Source organism: Emys orbicularis, chromosome 11 (assembly GCF_028017835.1).
Source record: "Emys orbicularis isolate rEmyOrb1 chromosome 11, rEmyOrb1.hap1, whole genome shotgun sequence".
Classification (NCBI taxonomy): Eukaryota; Metazoa; Chordata; order Testudines; family Emydidae; genus Emys; species Emys orbicularis.
The window spans coordinates 40,579,777-40,603,890 of record NC_088693.1 but is presented as its reverse complement, the minus strand read 5'-3'; the positions used below and the strand labels follow the sequence as shown (position 1 = coordinate 40,603,890).

The window sequence follows — 24,114 nt, the reverse complement described above, 5'->3', positions numbered from 1 at the left end:
CCAGGGGGGACCCTGACATGTACCACTTGCTGGCAGCTTAAACACACAAAACTGTGAGTTATGAGTAGGCTTGGCAAAAAAAAATATTTAAATAATTTTGACAGATAATATTAATGTATATTTTGAGCATTTATTTTTATCAATTTAAATTTTCACATTTGAGAAAATTATGGGTTTTAAGCATTTTTAATTTTTTTGTCTATTTAAATTGTCACAGTTGCAAGAAATTACAGGGCGTCTCAGGTAATGGTGAGGGGGCAGACAATTATTTAATGACTGCAGATGTTGAGATTCAAAAACTTAAAGCTTTATAGCCATTAAAACACAAATTATCAACATCACATGTCTAAACCTACAAAGTAAATATCCTTAAATCAAACTCTTACAGTCGTAAGCAGCATTTTTCTTATTTTGTCTATCTGTCAATTTTGATTACTATCGATGGAAATATTTTTTGTCGGTTTGTGTGTGTACAGTGAAATCTACATTACCAACATTTACCAATAAAAATCTAATCCTTCCAAGCCTAATTATGAGTATTCTGTCATTCACACACTGGGAGCTTGGCCATAAAAGTGAGGCTCTATTAAACTTTACTTGTCTTTGGAGAGCTAGGAGTTTTTCAGAATGTGTCTGTCTCTTTTCTAATAGGAATAGTCTTAAAAGGAATGTAAAATTTTAATCAAAAAAGGATATTGTGCCATCAAGGCTGGACAAAGCTGACTATTTGGCATAAAAACACAGTGCATCATAACAAAATCATTTAAAACAGAATCTGTGAAAAGAAAAACAAATAAAGCAGAAAGTTAAGCTCTTGAAAGAACTCAGGGTTCATAACAATGATGCTTCTTTTAGTTAAAGATCTCATTAGCTTCCTGAAGACTGTGAAGAGGTCAGCAGTTTGACTCGGTTTTGTATTTTTTGGCTACAGTATTAAACTTGAGTACAGAGAATCTATGTATTTATCATGAAATATTGATTTGTTTGCTTTCTTGGAATGGATTCTGCTGTGGTTATGCTTCTAGATTTAACAGGTACCTGGCTTTAGTAGATGTACTCAGTCTGCATCAAATGAATCCTTGCCATGAAATACTGCACTAAGGCTCTGATTCAGCAAGGTATGTTAGCATGTGCCTTACTTTAAGCATACATTTATAGCCATTTGACTTCAATGGGCTTATACTAAATACTTCAGAAGAAGGCATCCCATGCATCACAATACTTCTGTACAACAGTGAAATATGTGGGCATAATTCTCATGTACACTAAGATCTTCTGTGTAATGAGAATCAGGCACTCTACAGATCAGTACCTAGGAAGCACCTGTCAACAGGGTGTATCAGCATAACAATTCCAAATAGTATACTAAGATGGGGAAGAATTCCTTGCTGACTCCAGCTGGCAATCAGCAAAAGACCAGAAATAAGTAGATTGATAGTCAAAGATCTAATATATATTTTGATTCAAATCAATTCACAATTATGACATTTGAATTAAACACAGAAAACAGATTTATAATGAGATTAATAATACAAATAAAACATTTTTAGGTTGGAAAGAAATGAAGGTCTACTATACCATTCACTACATTATGGCAACTGAAGAGCTATCTCTTTCCTCCAAATGAGCTGTTAGTGGGGTTGCACTGGTGTAAATGAGGGCATCTTTTACCCCTTGTACTTGTGATGATGTATAAGGAGGACGATCTGGAATGGCTTTTAGAGCCCGACATAAGTTTGAGGGTTGGCAGTTTGTTTTAATTGTAAACGAAGCAAATTTTATATGGAATCAGTGAAACACAATAAACCCGTTACCCCAGGGAGCCATTTTTATAGAGCCACTTTTTAGTGTAATAACAATTTGAGTCTTGTAATGGAGGGATATCAGGGAAAACATAGTGTGACAGCTGTGCCAACCATACTGTATCATCGCTTCCACTCTTTATATAATTCAGCATCTGGAAATGTCTCTCTGTTGGAAGTATATAAAGTCCTATGGACCTCAGCCAGAGTATTTTTTCTTTGTATAATTCACAAAACAAACTGGTTTCATTGTTTTTAATTTACGAGAATGCACAAATGAAAAATCAGTGGTTTCAGAAGTTTGTGCCCCTACCACTTCAGAACGACTTTGTTTGTGAAATGTGATGTTTTGCAGGCCATCAGACTGAAATATGGAATTTTGCTATTGGACATTTTGGAAAAGAAATGTTTTGAAACAATTGAAAAGTTTAAGACTATTTAGAAAGTTAAAGGATAGGGATGGTAAACTTGCCATCAAATGTTGGCAGACATGAAGTCCCTATGCCCTGCTTCTGCTGCTAGATGACTATGCAACTGTCTAGGAAGCTTATTTTATTCACAGAAGCAATTAAAACAGAGAAGTTAAAAGTCATCATGCAATCTTTCAGCACATGGGCTGATGTACTGATTGTATCACTACTAATCTATGGATTATTTAAGAATGCTTTTACACTCATGCTTCCTAACAATCTGTAAGGTCAAAAACATGCTTACTGAAGGGGTGTCCTAGTTGATATACAGTAACATAATATAAATTGTCTGTGCCAGTTTACAACTACTATTATTATGAGAAATCCTTTTTTCTTGACTTTTCTTTAATGAAAAGACCTACAAGGCATAGGATAGCAGACACACATGTTCTCGGATCTGACGACTGTGCTGGTGTAAACTGCTGCAGCTCCATAGGCTTCAATGGAGCTGCAGCAATTTACACAGCAGAGGGTTTGGCCTTGATGTGCTGAATTCCTTCTGTTGGAAAAGTAGAATAAAGAAATTTAAAGTGACGCAGGAGGGATCAAGGTTAGTGCATTATGTATTATGTGGCATGCATCATGACAAGTACATTATGTGGTGGCAACGTAACTGGGTTATTGCATGTCGCCATTTATCATCATAGCTGTGACCAATAAAAGCAATTGCCTGTGTTACAACATCTTGTGAGACTTTGCTGCTTTGCTATCAATAGACGCTCCAAACCCTAAATACAATGGGGCAAGATAAGGATGGTGGATTATCACCTTAAATTTTGAATTTCCTAGCTTTTTAAAATTTGTATCTAAATATTGATTAGATTAATTTCTGCAGATAATTAAAGGCTGCATTCCCAAGCATGACGTTTTCACTTACATCTCGAGAGCCTATCTTATTTATGAATAGAAATACAGCCTTTGTCACATAATTCTACCTGTCGCTTCATTTAAAGTTGATTCAAGGCGCATAGTTTCTAGAAAGTGCTCTAAAATTTTCTCTGGAGTTCCTGACATCACAGTATACCTGTGGAAGAGAAAAGAAGCAATTAATTTTCTAAAGGCACAATGAAAATGTCAACTGAAGAAATTGGTACCAGAGAGAAGTGGAACCTAAGACTTCTGAGCACAGGAATGGAAGTCAAGAACAACCCGAGAGTGCAAATACCTGCTCTGACATGGACTCTGTGTGGCCCAGGGGAAAAATTACTCAACCTCTTTGCTTCAGGTTCCCCATCTGTAAAATGCGAACAATAATATTTACCTTCTTACCATGAGGACTAAGATGACAAAGGGCCCATTCTCCACTGCGATACCCAGTTTTACACCATTGATTTCAGTGGAGTTGCACTGGTGTAAAACTGGAGCAGAGAAATGGAAAACATGAAAAACACTGTCAGTGCTAAGTATTATTAAGGAAAAAAATATCAGCAAAATTTCTGAAAATGTAGGCTTTGGATGGATTTAAAGAGATTAACTCTTAGGATGAGATGGGCACCACTATTTATCATCATCAGTGCTCAAAGGGAAAACAATGAAAGCAAATGAATGCCTGCAGTACTGCAGGTCTGAGCTGGGGGAAAGGACATGGTGGTAGACAGTAACGTATAGTGGTGGAACTTCAAAATTTGCCAATTGCCTTAGGTAACTGCAGTAAATAAGTATCTGCTTAACTTCAGTACTTGCACCATTTCTAACAGTAAATCTAGAGAGGTACAGCACGAGGGTATATTGCATATAGTGAGGTTATCATATGTATTGCAGGGAACATTGGCAAGATTTATGTACCAGCACTATAGCAGAGGATATTACAGAATAGAGCTGCACTGATTAACTGTCCTCTCTTTCCTTCTTTCCTAGTGAATAGGATTTCTTTTTATCTTTCATTTCATTCTTTCAATCTTTGCATCATTTTTCCATGTTGAAGTGAAAAAGTATGAAACTTAAAAAACCTCCGAAACCCTAGGAGAAGTGTAGGTGTTCTGCTCCTGCTGAGAAATAAGTGGTGGAACTGAGCTCCTGGGAGCTCCCCCTCACTTTGAGCACTGACCATCACAGTTCTTTTACCTGCCAGCCCCTTTGGAAGAACTGTATTGATGTCCCAAGAACACAAACACTTGTTAAACCAGTGCACATCCTTGTAGAGATACTAACCAAGTCTGTAGGTGAGCCAGGCAGAGAGAACCCAGTTTGCTGTACTTTGAATATGAAAGTGAAAACGAAGCAGTGAAGTGGCCTACAGTGACTGTAGACTGTAGCAATGCTCTGTGAGGTGTCAGTCAGTAACACTGCATGTGTGTGATCACCCACGAAGAGAGAAGTTAGAGGTTGGAAGACAGAACTTAAGAGTTAGCTCTTCGTAGCAAGCCTGTCATTCTTTGAAACTGTGGCTGCAGCAGACAAGGGGGTGGGGATGGACCCAAACCGCAGTTCAGGGCATCTGGTCCCAAAATGGAGCCTTTCTTTCGTAAGATTAAGAGAAGGGAAAAAATAATTCTTGACAGGATGGCTCAGGGAACTAACAATACACTACAGTGTTTCACCTCTATATAATTTGGTAGGGATCAAAAGTCTGAAGGTAGTTTAGTATCTCATAAAAGTCACTTGCTGGTCTTATTTTACTTCCTAGTGAGAAAGTGCCCACATCAAAATTGGTACCTTTGTTAAGAGTCTCAGCAGAGAAGCTAAGGTTTGAACGGACCTGGAGAATGAACCACCCTCCCAGCCAGAGAGGTGAGCTCTCCGGCTCAGGCCTGAGCAACCCTGCGGGGGCAGTATGGGGAAGGTTGCATGGCCTCTGCTTTATATTTTCTGTGGATAAACAGAATGGTTTGGCCAAGACTTTCAAAGGTGGATACTTACAGTTAAATTCCTAACTTAGGCATCTAAATAAGTGGCCTGATTTTCAAAAGCGCTGAGCACTGAGTAATTCCCAAAGACTCGGCATTTTGGAAATCAAGCCATTTATTTAGGTGTCTAAATATGGACTTTGAAACGTAACGTTTGCCTCTCACTCCATTTACTAGCTTATAGCAGAAACTAGAGAGGTCACACTCACAAGTACTAATTCAGTTTAAAAGATTTAAAATAAAAATACTTTAACAAACATACTGTCAGTAAAATAAGCTGGACTCTGAAAAAATTATTTGGGAATGCTGAAATTTTTAAGCCATTTTGCTTTTTCTCAGCTTCTGCCCCTTTTGTGTTTGCTTTCTGTGACTGTTCACTGGCAGGAGTGGTCACAGAAACAATATATTTAAGCAAATTGATAAAATATTTGTGAAAAGCAAACTTCGAATTTTCATTGAAAGTATTCACCCGGGAAGTTTGATTTTGAAAACTACCCTCATCTAGCCATGGAGCACAAACATACCATATGACTTATCTGTTCAAATTTTGAATTGTTAAATGCCAGATACTAGAAGTAATACTCATAGCAAAGAGTTTTCAAGAAATCCAGTGTTTGAAATATGTTTGCATAAAACATTAATTGAACCATTTTAGAAATGCACAAAATTATGTGGTCACAATCAAGTCACAAAAAGCAAAATGGGCTAAAATCTAGAGGCCCAAATTCTCTGCTTATGTAAAATAGTGCAGTTCCACTGACTACAACTGAGTTTCACTCATTTACACTACTAAAGAATTTGGCCCTGTGGCAGGGTGGACTAGGTCTGGAGGCCCCCTGCTGGAGGCCTCGCAGCCCTGAATCACCCTGTCCCAGAATAGAGCAGTGAGGAGTCCTCTAGGCAGCCTAGAGAAGAGCAGCCAATCAGAGGGGCTGCTGGAGCGACCAATAAGGGGCCAGAAGGGCCAGAGAAAAGGCAAGCAACAGAGCAGAGCCTTCAGTTGCTGTGTGGAGCTTGATGAGGGAGGACTGGGTGCCTGGCTGGCTAGACGAACAGCAGTACCGCGGATAGCTCATTGCAGAGAGCTCACCAAACAGAACTGAGCCCAGTGAAGACTGCTAAAGACCGGGTGCCTTGCTGGCTAGAGAGTATAGCAGCAGAGCCATCGAAAGGTCACTGCGGGCAGGCTGAGCCCAGGGGACTGAGCACAAAACCTGGCCAGACCAGAGGAGGGTACCGAGATGGGCTCTGCTGGTCTGGTTGCAGACTGAACCCAGGGAGGGCTGCTAAGAAGGACGCCAGCTGAAGGTACCAATATGGGCCCCGGCTAGGTGTCTGAAGAAGGCAGTGCCTCTGGGAAGAGGCCTAAGAGCTACGGCCCCATACCAGGGCCGTGATAAGAACTTGGGACTGTATACCCCAGAAGTGGGGGATAGTGTGTGCAGCTTGGCCAGAGGGGGATGCTGGGGGATGCTCGCGAGAGGCAGGTGGCACCCCACTGAAAGAACAAAAAACCCAAAAGCAGACTCACACCTTACAGAGAGAAAGGGAGCCATCCATGAGAGGTGGGTGCCCCCTGCCCCTGAAAAAGAACTGTGTTTACAGGCACTATTGGCCAAAGAAAAGGGGGCCCGCGTGAGAGGCGGGTGCTAACTCTGTTACAGGCCCTAAAACTAAACTGTTTGCTGAGAGGGAATGCCTGGGTCTAATAACTCAGTCATAGGGTGTGATGACAGATTACATAGCAGATGAAAAATGTGTGTAAAAATATAAGGAAATGCTTTATTTAAATCCCTATAGATAAAATATCTAATTATAAATACAAATACTGTAATAACAGATGGGCGATAATCACACATCAGAGGAAAATTGTACTAATAATGGGCAGTGCTAGCACTAACCTTATGTCTTATCTTCACTAATAAAAAAACCCTCAAAATAGAGGAAAATAAGTTCCTTATCTGGGTAAAAGTGAGGAGCAGAAGAAAAGTTTCAATACTTCTCAATGCATAATGTTAGCTGTGTTAGAGATGCTAACCATACTGGATACGTGATGGCAAAGGGCCATCCATTATTGTCCAAAGAATCTGCACAACATTCCTGTGAAATGACAACACTTTGAGGGGATGAAAAGTACTGCCATCTCCTGCTATATTTTGCTTTTTTTTTTTTTGTACTTGTTATAAGTGTGCATTAGATGACTGGTTCATTTGAGTGCATATATGTGTGAACAGAACTGGGTCAAATTTTTCAGACCAATAGTTTGTTCGCTGAAAAATGCAGTTTCAATTGACCTGAAACTATTTGCCAATTTGACAGGAATTCATCAGATAGTTTCATCCAAAAAGACTTGTGGGCTGGAATTCACAAGTGGACTTAGGCACAAAATGGCTGGAGGAGAAGAGTGATGGTGCCTCCCTTATAATCTTTAGCTCAGTGGTTTGCGTCTTCACCTGGAAAACAAGTGACCTGGGTTCAATGCCCCCCTCTGCCTGATGCAGAACAGGGATTTCTCCTCTTGAAGCTGTTCCACTGTATAAACATAATTGAACATGCATTGAAGCAGGGACATGGACATAGGCCTCCCCCATCACAGGTGGACGCTCTACCCAGCGGGCTACAGAGTCACTCATACATGCGCTCTCTGGCCCAATGATTAGCTGAGTATTTTACACAAAGTGGAACAGCCTCAACAGAAGAGAATGAGAAAACCCCACCCCCAAATACCCCACAGCCTAGTGGTTAGGACACTCTCCTGCAATGTGCGAGATCAATTCCCTGCTCCAAATAAGACAGAGAGAGGGGAACTGAGGCAAGTCTCCCACATCTCAGGTGAGTGCCCTAACCACTGGGCTAAAGGTTAAAAGGGAGGCACCAGCTTTTCTGGCCATTTTGTGAACATCACGCTTTATTTCCTTTGCTTTTATTTTGAAAATGCCCAGAAATTAAATCATTCAACCAGAAAAAACCTATTATCAACTTTTTCAATTCACCACTTTTTTCCCCCAAAATTTTCAGTTTTAGTTCAACCCAAATTTTTTTTCCAGAACTGCCAGTTATTTGCCCAGATCTACATGTGAATGCATGGGTGTGCAAAATATGCATTTGCATGCAAATGTGTGTGCCTGAGGTCATTACTTCTGTACTGGGGAATTTAAACTATTGGAATAACGGAGCCAACAATCCAACCTGATTGTATGTCAATGGAGGATTCAGACCTATTTTCAAGTGTAGAAAACCAGTAAGTTTCACAGCCCCTATCTTGGGGATTTTTTTCCAGCAGTTCCATTCATTTGAAATATTGATAACTTGACTCCCCTGGACATCCTTACTTCATTTCAGAACGGTGCTTCCTGCCTCTAGGTAAGAAGGCAGGGGAAATGTGGTGAATATTATAGAAAAGAATGCAAGCCTATTCAGGGAGTTACTTTCCTGTCTGAATTCTTCACACTGTGTATAAATTGAACCTAGCAAATTTGTATTAGAATCCTGAATCTGAAATGCAAAGAGAAACATCTGTACTTAGTAACAAAACAATGTACTTTCCCCATGTATTTTACACAATTGCTCTGCTTAATGGGGTTTCATCATTCCCCATGTGCAATCTATTTAAAAGCCATCCATGAAATGAATATTTACAGTTAGAGCTTTAGAGAATTATTGTGTAAAGTTGTAGACCTAGTGCGCGGCTGGAAATTGATATATTATGCACTACAGGGCATGTGATTAGCTGATGCTAAAAAAACCAACAACCCTTACATACACTGAATTTTTCCACAGAAAGGGAGAATATGCTATTGTTTAGATAATAATACCATATGAAAAGGTTAATCACAGTCTGACATTTGCACTATTGAATGAAAACATACTTGTGCTGAGGTTGTGCGTTTCCTTGATTAGAAGCTCTGTTTCCTGCTAGGATTTTCTCCAATACCAAGACATCTTGGTCATGTTCTTTGAGTCTTACTGTATTTGCTTCAACATCCTGCAAGACAAGTTATTTTTAATACAGTTACTGCACCTGACTTGGCTGCTTAATTACTTTTTAAAAATGAATGACTTTCAAATAACTTCAACAAAAGCTGAGGAGCCAAGCCTCTATGGCTGGTCCTTCCCGTGTTGGTTTCCCTCTCTGCACCCTTTCTCCCTGCAGGCAGAGTGAAGAGGATCTGCAACTGGACTCCCCCGGTGGGCATGGGGAAGTCTAGCACAGCAGCCTCCAGGAAGGGGATCACAGGTGTGTGGTGGGAAGAAAGCAGATTGCCAGAACCAACCCTTCTCCACACCTTTAAAATGTAGAGTCATTTCAACCCCTGCCCTTCCATGATCATCATTATCCATAATCTGGCATTTGTTGGCCATTCATTTTTAAATACTGTTCTTTTGGAAGGATTATAGAAGAATTATAAATCCTAGCCCAATAGTGTTATAGCTAATCACAGTCTAGGGTGGAAACAATTATATAGAAGTAAAACAAAGCCAGAGCCAAAACTGGTGCACATTTAAACACAAATGAAAAGTAATCTGGCAGGTTTTAGTACATCAGTGCAGTCTTTGAAATCCTGCTAAAATTAGACAGCAAGAGCTACATAAAACTCAACTAGAGTCTCCAAGACCTAAAGCATCTCACTACTTATTAGTTCAGGAGCCACTCAGCAGCAGCAAGAAATATTTCAAGTACAGCACTGAGTGGCACCTGTCTGAGCTGATTTTGTCATCACTCCAGTAGACACGTAGATATTCCAATCGAAGGTAATAATGGTTCTGGCCTTAGGTATTATGGGATGTTTCCAACCAATCACAATCAGATCATCTGGGCCCACATTATAAACACCACAACTGAGCTTTTCTTCTAACATTAATAACCACAAAAATTGGGCCAGTACATCTTTCCAGATCCTTTGAGCAGGGGTCAATGTATTTTCCTGTAGTTTATTTAATGTACTACTTGATTTTTTTGTTTTTTTTTCTAGGAGGTTACATCTCTCTCCTTTAATTACAAGTTATTTCAAATGATGCTTTGGGTTGATTTGCATTTATTGATACTAATGACACAGGTTCTGAAAATGTTTGCAAGGTGAGAAAGCAGGCCACTGGATGTGGCAAATATGAGAGGACCGGTGTTAGTGTCATGTCTTACCCAACACTTACCCTAAGTATTCTATTAAAGTCCTCCTTGTCTACTCTCAAGAAGTGGCAGTTATCTTCTCGTAAAACAATGGACGCTGCTCTCGGAGCATCATTCACTAGCGCTAACTTGCCAAAATCATCTCCTTCGTGTAGGGTACATACCACACCCTATAAACAGCAAAACATTTATACACAAAAATCATCATTATAGTTCATCCCATTGAAATGCCATGTGCAAACACCAGACTTCAAAATCCAATATTAAAACAAATGTATTTGGCAGGAAATCAACAGCTAAAATAATGACTAGGAAACAATACTTGATAACTGCTTATTACTATTACTAGAGAAAGGCAAGAATAGAAAAGAATGGGCTTATTCTCTGAAATTAGACTCAGAGCGAAGGACTCTTCTGGCCTTGCTGATAACAGCAAGCTGTTGATTTAAAAAAAGAGACCATGAAAAATACAGATCTAGTTTGCTGAAGAACAGATTTGGAGTAGAAATTCTCCTCTCCAACAGTGTCAGTCTCTGTTACCTATTCTGCTCTTTTCCATAATACACATGCCCATGATGGGTGTCCTGATCTAATGATAGGAGAATCTAGGTGGAATGGAGGTACAAATTTCCATCTTCCAGTTTTGGTAAAGGAGGCTGATCATTCCTCATATACCAAGGAGGTCCTCACAGGAGGTGGGAACACCACTGTAATAAGTCAACAGACTGTGGTGGTAGAGGATTTGATTATTAGAAATATGAATAACTGGATATGTGATGATTGTGAGAACTGTTCAGTGACTTACTAGCTATATAGGTGACAGAGCTCACAAGACATCTAGAGTGCTGGAGAGTTGCTTGGTCATTTTATCTAGTGACATTAAAGAGACAGAACCAGATCTTCAGCTGGTGTAAATCAGCATAGCTCCATTGACTTCAGAGCTACACCAATTTAACTGGCTGAAAATTGGGCCCACAGGCTGGAGTGAGAGATGACCTAGAAGCTAAATCTGGATGAATAAGAAAAAGGCATAATACTGGGACTTCTATGGTAGCTGTCACTGAAATGCTTAGAGTTCCACATGCAGGTCCAGCATGAGAAAATGTCAGGGGAGATTTTCAAAGGCACAAAGTGTAGTTGGGTGCCAAACTACCATTAAAAGGAGTTAAGAGCTCCCATATTCACCGGTGAAAATCTCCCTCATAAAGAGGAAATTTATTAGGCACTGGGACACTTTCTGGGCTTTACCTTAACTAAAATGAGAACAGATTGCTGACACAAAAATTGACAGTTTTGGAGGGTTATTTAAAGTAGGAATTGAAGGAAAACTGACAGGTACAGAGGAGCACTCAGGTCAGATAAAGACATCTGCTAATATAAGTGAATATGGTGGTAAAGGCCTGGACAAAAACTCCTGATGAAATGGAGGAGTGACAGCTCACCAGGACTGAATGGTATTCATCCAAGAGTTCTGAAGGACATAAGAACAGAATGGCTCAGCTACTAATAAAAATACGCAATCTCTCATTAAAATCAACTACAATGCCAGAGAATTGGAAGGTAGCCAGTGCTGTACCTTAGTTTTCTAAAAGGTAATGGGCTGATCCTGCGAATTACAGACTAGTAAGTCTTTCTTCAGTGATGGGTGAATGCAGACCTGCCAAGTCTACTGTTTTCCACTGTACAGTACAATTTTTTGTAACTTTCTACAGAGAAACTTAGTGATGTACTAGTTTTTCTGAGGCATGGCTTAGAGTTCAGTGTGGAGGATTTTATATGGAAGTTTGTGTGTGTGAAGAAATAAGTGGTGACATTAAAATGTTTCAAAGTCATTTGTCTCCTTAACTTTTCAAAATGTAGGTTTATTGGAATCCAGATTCCTCAGTGTCTCGCAAACATCTTCCTATAAGAAAATGTTTTTCTCAAATAACAACAATTTAGGGAGAATACTAACAGGTCCTCCTCCCCACAATTCTGCCAGATTAAAGAGCCATCTTCTATCAGAAATCTCTTTGCCATGGAGGTAATTGGAGGAAGTGATCAAGTCACCTCTTAACCTTCTCTTGCATAAATTAAATAGACTGAGCTTCTTAAGTGTCTGACTAGAAGGCATGTTTTTGAGACCGCAAATCATTTTTGAAGCTCTTTTCTGAACCTGTTCCAATTTTTCAACATTTTTTAAAGTATTCCAGTAATAATCTTACAATTGCCATATACAGAGATACCAATTTCCTACTCTTACTTGATACCCCCTGTTTATGTGTCCAAGGATAGTGTCCCTCTTCTTAGCCATGGCATTGTAGTGGGAGCTCACATTCAGATGCTTATCCACCATTACCCCAAAATCCTTTTCAGTGTCACTGCTATCCAGGATACTACATTTTTTTGTTTCTAGATAGATGACCTTATATTTGGCATATTATTCAAATAAACCCACCTTACCTGGCGATCCAGATTTGTCTGTATAACTGACCTGTCACAATCAATTTTTGTGTCATCTGCAAATTTCACCAGCAATGATCTTATTTTTTATCATTGATAAAGATATTGAATAGCATTGGACCAATAACAGACCACTGTGGGATCTCACTAGAAATGCCCCCATAGGATGATGATTCCCCATTTATTATTATTATTTTATTTCTGTCAGTTAACCAACTTTTAATCCATTTAATATGGATTACACTGACTTTGTATAGTGCTAATTTCTTTATCAGATGTCTGTGGGACTCAGTCAAATGACCAGCAGAAATTTAAGTGTTGCTACAGCTGTGTTGGTCCCAGGATATTAGAGAGACAAGGTGGGTGAGATAATATCTTTTATTGGACCAACTTCTGTTGGTGAAACAGACAAGCTTTCGAGCTTACTGAGAGCTCTTCATGTCTGGAAAGTACTCAGAGTGTCACAACTAAATACAAGGTGGAACAGATTGTTTAGCATAAGTAGCTAACACGTATTCTAAGGCTTGGTCTACACTAAACCCCCAAATCGAACTAAGGTACGCAACTTCAGCTACGTGAATAACGTAGTTGAAGTTCGAAGTACCTTAGTTCGAACTTACCTCGGTCCACACGCGGCAGGCAGGCTCCCCCGTCGACTCCGCGGTACTCCTCTCGTCCAGCTGGAGTACCGCAGTCGACGGCGAGCACTTCCTGGTTCGACTTATCGCGTCCAGACAAGACGCGATAAGTCGAACCCAGAACTTCGATTCCCAGCCGCCGAACTAGCGGCTGGGTGTAGACATACCCTAAGAGAGATAAGGTGGGTGAGGTAATATTTTTTTTTCTCTCCTTTCCCCCCCTGTGACTGGAGAGTTGTTAATAGCCATTTCTCCTTGAATGGTTCATTGAAATATTTCCCAGACCTGAAGAAGATCTCTGTAGAGCTCAAAAGCTTGTCTCTCTCACAAACAGAAGTTGGTCCAATAAAAGATATTATCTCACCTGCCTTGTCTCTCTAATATCTTGGGACCAACATGACTACAACACCATACATATTCGTAGAGACCATTCAAGGTGAACTGACCCATTAACACCTCCCCAGTCATAGAAGAAAAATCCTTTTCAGTGTCACTGCAATCCAGGATACTGTCTGGTCTTTTTTCTCAGATGACTAGAAGGGTGTTAATGCCCCACTTCACCTTGAAGGGTCCCTTGAAATATGGGTTAACTACTTATGCTAAACAATCTATTCCACCTTGTATTCAGTTGCGACACTCTGAGTGAATATCTTTCCCAGACCTGAAGAAAAGCTCTGTGTGGCTGAAAAGCTTGTTTCTTTCACCAACAGAAATTTGGTCCAATAAAAGATATCGGACCCACCTTGTCTCTTGCAGAAATTTAAGATACTTTATCAGTGACATTTGTCAATCAAAAATGCTATCATGTTTATTTGACGCCACCTATGTTCCATAAAACCCTGCTGACTGGCATTAGTTATGCTATCATCCTTTAATTCTTTACTGATTGCATCACATATCTGCTGTTCCAGAATTTTGCTCAGGATCAATCTCAGGCTAACCAGCCAATAGTTACCCGGGTCATCCCAGTTATCCTTTTTACAAAAGTAACTTTCTTTGATTCCTTTAGAACTGCCCAGTAGAAGGAGTCCAAAGATGGAAGACAAATATGATTATATGTGTGGAAAGCTTTCATATGAAGAAAGACACTAGGACTGTTTAATTTAGAGAGGAGAGAAATCAAAGAGGCATGACTGATATAGAAAATAATGAATGGCATACAGAAGGTAAAAATCAGGTACTCCTATATACCCTTTCTCAAAAGAATGAAGGAGAATTTAATAATATCAAAAGGCAACATATTTAAAACTGAGAAAAGGAAATATTCTTTTACACAGTTTATAATTAATCTCTGGAACTCTTTGCCACAGTGTATCACTGAGGCCAAAAAGATTGGTAGGATTCTAAAAGGATTTGACATATATATGGTTAAGGGGAGAATACACAGTTTCATTAGACAGGATAAAAAAATTCTTAGAAGCGATATAAACCGTTATGCTTTGGGTCATAAATTGACTACTAACTGTCAGGGATTAGGAAGTAACTTCCTCTATGAGCAGGTTATTTCCTATCTGACCACTATAGGGATTCTTGTACCTTCCTCCAAAGTATCTGGTACGAAAGCAGAATATGTAGTAGATATCTTCACTCCTTTAGGGACATTTTTGCCTTAAATCAGAAGGAAAACTAAGGGCTCAGTTTTCTAACCTTTACTCGTGTGAGTCATCCTTACTTCTATGAATAGACCATTTGAAGCCACTTAATGGGAGTACCCTTGTGGGGGAGGGTTGAGGAACGCACATCAATCTATGTCAATTTATTCAAAAAGTACAATACATATATATATTATTTAAAATGGAAACATACTTAAAGGGATCATTTTTAATGTTTATCAATGGACATTTAAAAAATATTCTAAAAAGAGGTGACACATTAATTACACTGAAAATACCTATCTAGCTTCTTCAACGTTAGTTATACATGCTTAAATAATTAGACATGAAATGGCATAAAAGGAAATACAGAATTGTATCTCCATATTATGGTAAAAGGTTGGTAAGATGAACAATACTTTTTTGTATTTAAAGTTCCTGTATACAAATTATTATACTTTGTGAAGTGATAATAAAATTTAAGCTAACATATGATGGCTCATACGTGATCGTGCTCACAAACGGTGATACTTGTAATACTAGACTAAAGCAACAACTCAGAAGGAAGCAGTTGATCTTACATCCCCAAAGGACTGTGGCGACCATGATGTGGGCACAGGGCTTAGCTAAGGCTGGGAAAGTCAAAGGGACTTGGCTACGTCTAACCTATAAGCTAGGCGTGTGACTCCCCTGCTCATGTACGCATATTTGCGCTAGCTCGATGAGAGCTAGCAAGAATATAAAGAGCAGCACAGCCACAGTAGCACGGGTAGCGGCAGTGGAGGTACAGGTAGCTGTGCCAAGTACAAACCTGCCTGAAACCAGTGAGTACGTATTCAGCACAGCAAAGCCGTGCCTCCGCTGCCGGTACCCATGCTGCTGCAGCTATACTGCTAGCCTTCGATGAGAGCGAGTGCGAGTATGTGTACGTGAGCAGGGGAAATCACACCACAGTTCATCGTGTAGATGTAGCCTACATGTGAATTTGGGCATTATTTTTTGTTGTGTTGAACGTAACTACATAGGGATTATAATGCTATAACTTGGGGCAGTTTAGTAGTTGGCTATCAGTGAATGAGAACAAAGCTATATTAAGACAATGTCAGCATTATGGTGTGACAGCTACTATTGAAATTAAAGTAGTAACTACTGCTAAGTGCTAAATATGTGTGTGTGATCTATCTAGCTAAGGAGTCACTGAGTATCTTGGAGAGGGTGTGCTATGACATAATGCTTTATTGTTTGTGTTTGATTTAAACCATTTTGTAGTACAAGTGTGGATGTAACTGCACGGAGTTATATTCAGGCGGTCTATAGTCTTGAAATTGTACATATACATACAAATTATAGTCCTGAAATTATTCATCAGCCATGTAAAAGCATAATAAATAAAACAGTTTGGAATCATTTCTTGATTAAAAACTGAAAACAATATTCTACTTTTTACCTCAAGCAACATAATCTTGCTGTAAGTCAAAGTGTATTCCAGTAAAGTTTATTCTTACAGTCCCACTAATAAAAAGAATAATAAAAGGTCTTCAAAAATACCTTGCCATAAATGACTACATTTACCGATCCCTTTAGGATAATGTACCAGGAAGTACCTTCTTCTCCCTGATTGAATACTACAAAAAAGAGAAAAGATTTTATGCTGAGAATATAGGTGCCTTTTAGCATAAGTGGGCCAGATTCTTCCATCAGTTACACCAATATAAAATAACTATACTGAAGTCATTTTAGTGGGTATTACCATCTTGAAAAAGGTCACATTTGGATTTAAAAGCAATTTTCTTTTGATCTGAGATGAAAAAGCGAATACTAATCATTTTATAATATTTGTATGAAGCCCGCTTTTTTCTAAGATAATACTAAAAGCAGTTGTAATTTGCCATTGCTCTATAGGCATCTTTATGAACTTTATGTTATCAATTGCTAACTGATACATAGATTTGGATCTTACAGGGTGCTGAGTGATATAATACTAATCCTTAAAGTGCTGAGAACCTGACATTAATTTTCCAGTGCTTCTCCATATAAAAAGTTCAAAACAATCCTATTTTAAATATTTTTATACACAAAGCTGGGCTTCTGAATACCATGAGAATAACATTTTCATTAGCGTATGATAAAATTAAAATCCATTTTAATTAGAGATGAGTCCAAACCAAAACCCCAAATACAAACACCCCCAAACATTAGTGGGCACAGAAGTCCAAATAGCAGTCCAGAGACATTTTGCAACTGGCCACTCGCACGTTCTGAACAGCCAGCTTTGGAGTATTCAAGTTTTGCATAATAATTTAAATAGTCATCTAATACCACACATGAGAAAAAAGGGTATGGTTGGATCCCTTTTACTTACAAACAGTTCCTGCTTTGGGATGTGACTCAAAGATTAGAACACCTGCTAATTCTCGCTTTACCTTAAAATAAAGAGAGAAGAATTATAGTTTTTCTGTGTACTGCATTTTTGGTGCTAAATGTAACAGTATGCCAATGGGCACCATTCTGCGCCCATTGACTTAACTGGGAGCGGGGTCAGGATCAACATGTATTAAATTACATACGGATTTGGGGCCAGACTGTGGCTTTAAGCCATTGGTCACAAATAAGGGAGATGAGGAAGGACTATGCAGAAACAGAAGTCCCCAAAAGAATTTTAGCTGACTCAGCCAAAAGTCCACTTCCAGACCTAGAAGTGGCACTGGCAACACACAGTGCCTGTGCCCGTTGCCCCAACTATGGGTAGCTTCTTAGCATGGGATGGAAAGAGTCCTGGGACCTCAACCTCCACTCCTTGTGCACCCACAAAGGGCCAACCACTATTCAGCCCTTTTTTGTCAATGAGTTATATATAAAAAAACCAACCAAAACACTTACTGTGGTAGAAAGATGAGATAAGGCCTTAATGTGAAGAAGTTCTTCGTATATAATTTCTAGATCATCTACAGTTCTCTGGCCAGGTCTACAAAGAAAAGACAAAAACAACAAAATACAAAAAAACAACCCCAAAACAAACTCCTAATAAGTAATGTTTGCAGAATGAGCTCAAGGGGTCAGTTAAGTGCCTTGCCATTTCTTAACTATGAAAATAAATTTGCCCTGGATAATCTTTATACCATAATAAACTCTAACATAATTATTTAAAGTGTTTCTTGTTGGGAAACAAAATGTAACTAACAGGGAAAGAAGAATATTATGTATGCTGTACATTTGAAAGTCATCCTTCAATTTGTGTGGCTAATTAGAAATGGAAGAGAACTTTAAAACTGTTTTGTGAATATACACTTGGGGGGGGGGGGGGGGGGGGAAGGAATAAAAGGAATTTCCTTGGCTGTTTTTGCTCCACTTATGTGTTCACTACCCATTAATATTCTAGTCAACTAATTTCTAGGAAGTATGTTTATGGAATCAGTGAATTTTAGAGTGAATTTTGAATGTGTGTATAAGAGTATTTATACTAGAAACCAGGTTCTAAGTGTTATGTTTTTCCAGTCAGTAAACAAAAACATCATGTGACCTGTGTGTCCAATCAAAACCAACCCACACAACTTGAATTGTGAATATTGAACACTCACAATAAGCTTCTCATAGATACATAGACTATGAATTAGTCAACAAATGACTTGAACAGGGAATAAATTTTGTAAGTTGCTCGGAGACAACTTGTGAACAAACAAATAAAAAAAAGCACGTCTTTGCTGAATCAATCATTTTCTGCAAATTTTCAGCTCTAAAAATTACACAAAACAATATTTACTAAAGAACCTAATGAGCTTTTTCAAGGTGAATTTTGCAAAAGCATTTGTACCATTTAAGTGTGAAACAATAAACTTTAATGAAAACATCCTAAAATACAGTGGAAGACTAATATCACTTTTGAAAAAAAGTGTTTTTAACCTTTTTTTTTTAAAGTGGGAATCAGATGGAGACAGATGTTCTGAAGTAGTGAGTTCTATACCCTAACATCCTCCACATCAAGAGTTTGGTTATGTATGTTCATAGCAATGAAAAGACTCCCAAATAGAGTTAGCTCACAGCACTATTCTTTAGTTTTGTATGTTGATAAGGCCCTCTTTTATTTACTACCTCCACTAGGCTCTACTTTGGACAATTTATGCAGGAAGCTCCCATTAATATTAATGGAAGGATATTCGATGAGAAAACAATCCCCCTGCAGTGCAATAGCGAAAGAGAGTCTTCACACTGATTGGGGAATTTTGAGTTTCTGGAAAGCACATGTAATTGGGATAATTTTGGGGACATTAACAACTAACACTGAAGAGCTCAGGACTGATGTATGCTAGAGAGGTTACCTTTGAGGAACTCCACACCTAAAGGATACATTAAATTGACTATGATTAAGGGCTGTAGGAACCTCTGAGTATATTCCAACTCATTTCCCCTCACCAGAACCTCTTAATTTTAAATGTGCACCACAACCTTATTTTGTACAGGACCAAATTCCTCTGTGATGTAACTCCATTCAGGCCAATGGAGTTACACCACAGACAAATATGGCACAAAAACTGTTTCACAAACACTTTGGAGCAGTGGTTCTCAACCTTTCCAGACTACTGTATTACTATCAGGAGTCTGATTTGTCCTGCGTACCCCAAGTTTCACCTCATTTAAAAACTACTTGCTTACAAAATCAGACATAAAATTTCCAAAATGTTACAGCACACTATGGCTGAGAAATTGCTGACTTTCTCATTTTTACCATAGAATTATAAAATAATTCGATTGGAATACATTGTACTTATATTTCAGTGTGATACTTGAGCCTGTTTTTCACTTGTCAGCCTGTCTGAAGCCTGAGCTCCATCACCCGGGGCTGAAGCTTGTAACTTAGCTTCAAGGGGCCCCCTGTGGTGCAGGGACCCAGGCAATTGCCCTGCTTGCTACCCCCTAACACTAGCCCTGCATTTGCGACCCCCTTAAACCTATCCCATGACCACCACCCCCGGGGGTCACAACCCCCACGTTGAGAAACACTGATCTAGATGGAAGACCTCTGTGTACCCCAAAGGTTATACGTTCCCCTGGTTGAGAATCACTACTTTAGAGCACCCATTCCAGACAGTGGTATAAATCACAGAAAGCAGTGATACAAATACATTTCATGGCAAATAAATTATTCAATCATAGGGCCAACATCAGAGGGAGGGAGCAATCAGAAGGTATAAGCAGGGGAGGAAAGCAAGGTTTTAAGATTAGGTTTGAAAAATGGAGGCAGGTAGAGAGATACAGAAAGCCTGGTCCAGATGGCAGGAGCCACAGAGAAGTTTTCCACATCAGTATTGAAAACAGTTTAGTGCAGGGTCCTTAACTCTAGCTTTCTGCTACATATGACATCCAAAGTGTTAACAATACAGTTGAATCTTTGAACAGCCCTCTAAGATATGTAACAATGGTGCTTTTTGAAAGAAACGTTTCCAAAAAATATTCAGTACAACAGGAGATGCCAGTATCTAGAGGGTCAGAGAATCACATTAAAAATTAATATATTGCTCTAAGTTCTCTGTCTAATCACCTGTTGAAACAACAGAATAACTAAATCATTTATGAGAGAGGGGAGGGAGAGATTTGTTGCAGCACCTACCAATCTTTTCACTAAAAAGGAATTGGTTGGAGACTTCTACTGGTTAAAAGTAGTAGTGAAGAGATCACACGAAATATAAGATAAATCAACCTCTCTTGTCTGCCAGGCAAGCTAAATTTTTCATTTGTTCTACATTTACCAATGGCATGTAAGGACACCTTAGCATAAAGGTAGCATGGATGGAATTATGCTTTTCTTACACAGAACAGAATAAATTGTACAGGGAATAACAGAAATTGATTTGGTACTGCTCTGCCTTCTAGTGATTCATAAAATGTTCACTCTCCTGTTGCTGGTCAAAATTTTGCTCTCAAGTACAAGAGTGAAGCCCCCACTGGGTTCAGTGGGGATGCACCAGTATAAGTGAGAGTATAAATCAGCTACGTGTGCCCTATTCAGTAAAACAAGCTCTTTATCCTAAGCTAGTACATAGTGTCTTTCACTGTGTATTCATCTGCCATAATAAGACAACATGAGGTAAGGCTTTAACAGTTAAAACCGATATATTATTTAAGTAAGCAATAGCATTAATCACATTTGATGTGTACAAAGCAGCATGTCTGGATAAACGGGAAAAGATATACAGTACATCAATTAAAAAATAAGGATTATGTCCAATTGCATGAGATCTAATCTGAGAAACGGATATATTCTTCTGTCAACGTGTTCATTTGTCTCCCTTTAGCATTACTAAGAGTATCACACATGACATGGGGAGGAGTGGAAATCTATAGTGGATGTACCCAGTCTTTATTTCTGCTTCTCCAGATGTCACATGGAGAGATATTAGGTATCACTGCTTCGGTTAAACCCATGTGGTGCCCCACTGATATAGATTTGTAGGATCCTGCTGTGTAAAGACCTAGTTTCTGCAGGGGACACATTCTAGCAGCAATGCTTGGTTATATACAGGATAATAAATGGGGATAGATGGAGAACCAGACTACTCATTAATGAATGGGAGACCTCAGGTGATATTAAGCGATCAATAAATTCTGTTCACTGTTTGGGGAATTTATCAAGGTCAGAGACACTGAGCTTCTCTTTACTAGAATGTGGACAAAAATACAGAATTTACTTAACCATCAAGAAACGATGTATGTGCTGGAAAGATCACTTACCATTTTTATTACACTTCCCAAACTTTGAGATGATAAAAACTGGGTTGGGACTAGCTGAGGGCCAAATATAACTTTATTTTAACAGATTTATTTGGGCATAAGCTTTTGTGGGTAAAAAACCCACTTCTTCAGATGCAACAAAAGCTTATGCCCAAATAAATCTGTTAGTCTTTAAGGTGCCACCAGACTTCTTGTTGTTTTTAACTTTATTTTACACATACATAAACATATAAACACATTACAATGGCAGCTAAACTGAACACAGATTTCATAAAGGTTCATATCTTTTTCCTAATGATTCTAAATATCGTATCTTTCCGTGCTATGACCTCACAGTGAAAGCAGAACAATGGGCTACTTTTAGCTGTCACTAATATATATGTGGGTGTGTGTCTGTGTTCTCTCACCATATTATGGAAGAAGGCCATCTAAATCTGTCTTCTTGATTCAGGGCTCCTGGACAATTCCCTTAAATTCCATTTTATCACATATTTATCTTGTATTATCATGCAAACCTCAGGAAGAGGAAATGCAGAAAGACATCTGAATTTTATCTCAGTGCTAATTCTTGATTGATTTCATAGAAGTTAATGGTGAAAAATCCCATTGGCTTATATAGAATCAGAATATGGCCTTTGAGGGAAAAAATCACTATAGTTGTGTCCACTTAAAACAAGGCTGAATTTGGCATTAGAATTAAATTTTCTCAGGGTAAGAGAGTACATTCATGGTGCTATACAAATGGTTGTTAGCAATAACAGCAACATTTACTTTGCTATATATTGTGTCCTCTTCTATTTTCCTTGTACAGTATACTTTTATTTTCCTTTCTATAACATGATGCAGACCCACCATATTTTTAAAAGTGTGAGCCAATGTAAAGTCCCCAGGACACAGAAAGTTTATTAGTGATCACATGTGTACTCATGTACTTATGAATACGAAGAAGAAATCTGTAGCACAGATTTATTGTTTGAAGAGTCATGCTGCTAACATACTAAAAAATTGGAGTATAACACTGTACAAAAGAGAATATATATTACCGTATCACCTCCTAAGTTAAATACTAAATCTAAGGCATATTTTCACCTTATAGACAGACTTCTGTCATTAGTGTTTGGCTTTATACTATATTGCCATGTTTAATTAGGTCCTACCATCATTCATGCTACAGCTAAACATATTAAACACAAACTAAAAAATAGAAAGGAAAAAAAAAAAAACAGTTTCAGGATGTCATTCTCATACTGAAGGATTGAAAAGCTTGCAAGTTAGAGCTGTGTTAGACCTAAAATATTTTCCCAAGAACCGACTACAGGTCTTCACCTGTGATAGCAGGCACTGTGAGATAGCAGGGAGCTATGGTTGCAGCTTCACAAAAAGCTAATTTCAGATTCACAATGTATGTGTGTTTTTTTCAAATACCAATAGCAACAAGAGCCTGTCAAAAATTTCCCTGAAGCTCTATTCTGTTTTTTAAACTATAGAACATTCTTTCATAGTTTGACAGTTAAAATGCTGCAGTTAATGTAATAAACAGAGAATTTTTTAAGTCGGCTGTCAAAACAAGCGACACTTTTTACTGGAGAGTTTCAGATTGCGAACAATAGAAAGTACCTTTCAAAGCAACAGCTTCATTATACAATCAAATTCTCAAAGTAATCTTCTCATCAAAGAATATTGTCTTATTTGTTTCATGGTAATTATCTGAGCTTTGCAACCTCTCCGGAAACGGTGACTATTATTAAAGCAGCTGTGTTGGTTTGAAAATTGGGGGTCCTGCTCAGGTTGACGCAGAGCCAATGTCCCTGAGGCCCTGACACATCCTTGCTCTCCTGGCAGATGTAGTGGTGTCTAATCAAAACTGCTAGGCCTTTGAGGATTCACTGAGGTTTCAAAGGCATTGATACATCTTAGCACAGACAGGATGCCCAACTTCCAGTAATGTAATGTACGAAAAGTGAGCTTTATAACAGTCAATAATATGATACCATAGGTTGAAAATATGAAATATGTTCTCTCTGTTCCCAACACCTCATGGAATATCCTTAGAGGATTTTCCATGAGGATCCAGCCTGTGGAGGTGAGGAGAGGACATATGGAGGGGGAACAGACGCTATTCTCAGCAACATTCCCCCACCCTCCTCTCAATTCTCTGGAAGGAGTTAGGGTGATAATTATCACTGATCTTGTCAGTATTAACTGATATTGGTTGTGCTGAGTCCAGTGAAAGCCACCATATGCAAAAGGATTTGGTGGGCATCGTAAGCATCGTAGTCCATGGGAACACTTCTACAGAAGCCATGCAACCATCGGATGGTGAAGGGCTAGGAAGCGGTGCAAAAGTATGGGTCAATAGCAGAGATGGTTCTGGTCTCCACCGTTCTCAGGTAGTCCCTGAGTTTGATGGGTCAACTCCCATCTACTCATGGGTTTGAGGAGTTCTGCTCTCCATCTCAATAGAAGATAG

The 24,114-nt window shown here is 38.8% G+C and overlaps 1 protein-coding gene across 1 annotated transcript in view; it reads right to left on the bottom strand.

Moving 5' to 3' along the window:
• The window catches only part of RAPGEF4 (Rap guanine nucleotide exchange factor 4), a 220,628-nt gene that overhangs the window by 50,707 nt on the left and 145,807 nt on the right, over positions 1 to 24,114 (bottom strand). Inside the window, exons 11-17 of the mRNA XM_065412928.1 lie at positions 17,799 to 17,883; positions 17,281 to 17,341; positions 16,467 to 16,543; positions 10,270 to 10,416; positions 8,988 to 9,103; positions 3,208 to 3,296; positions 697 to 775 (exon numbers count right to left, since the gene is read on the bottom strand). Of these exons, the coding sequence (XP_065269000.1) occupies positions 697 to 775; positions 3,208 to 3,296; positions 8,988 to 9,103; positions 10,270 to 10,416; positions 16,467 to 16,543; positions 17,281 to 17,341; positions 17,799 to 17,883 (654 nt within the window). The remainder of the gene's footprint in view (positions 1 to 696; positions 776 to 3,207; positions 3,297 to 8,987; positions 9,104 to 10,269; positions 10,417 to 16,466; positions 16,544 to 17,280; positions 17,342 to 17,798; positions 17,884 to 24,114) is intronic.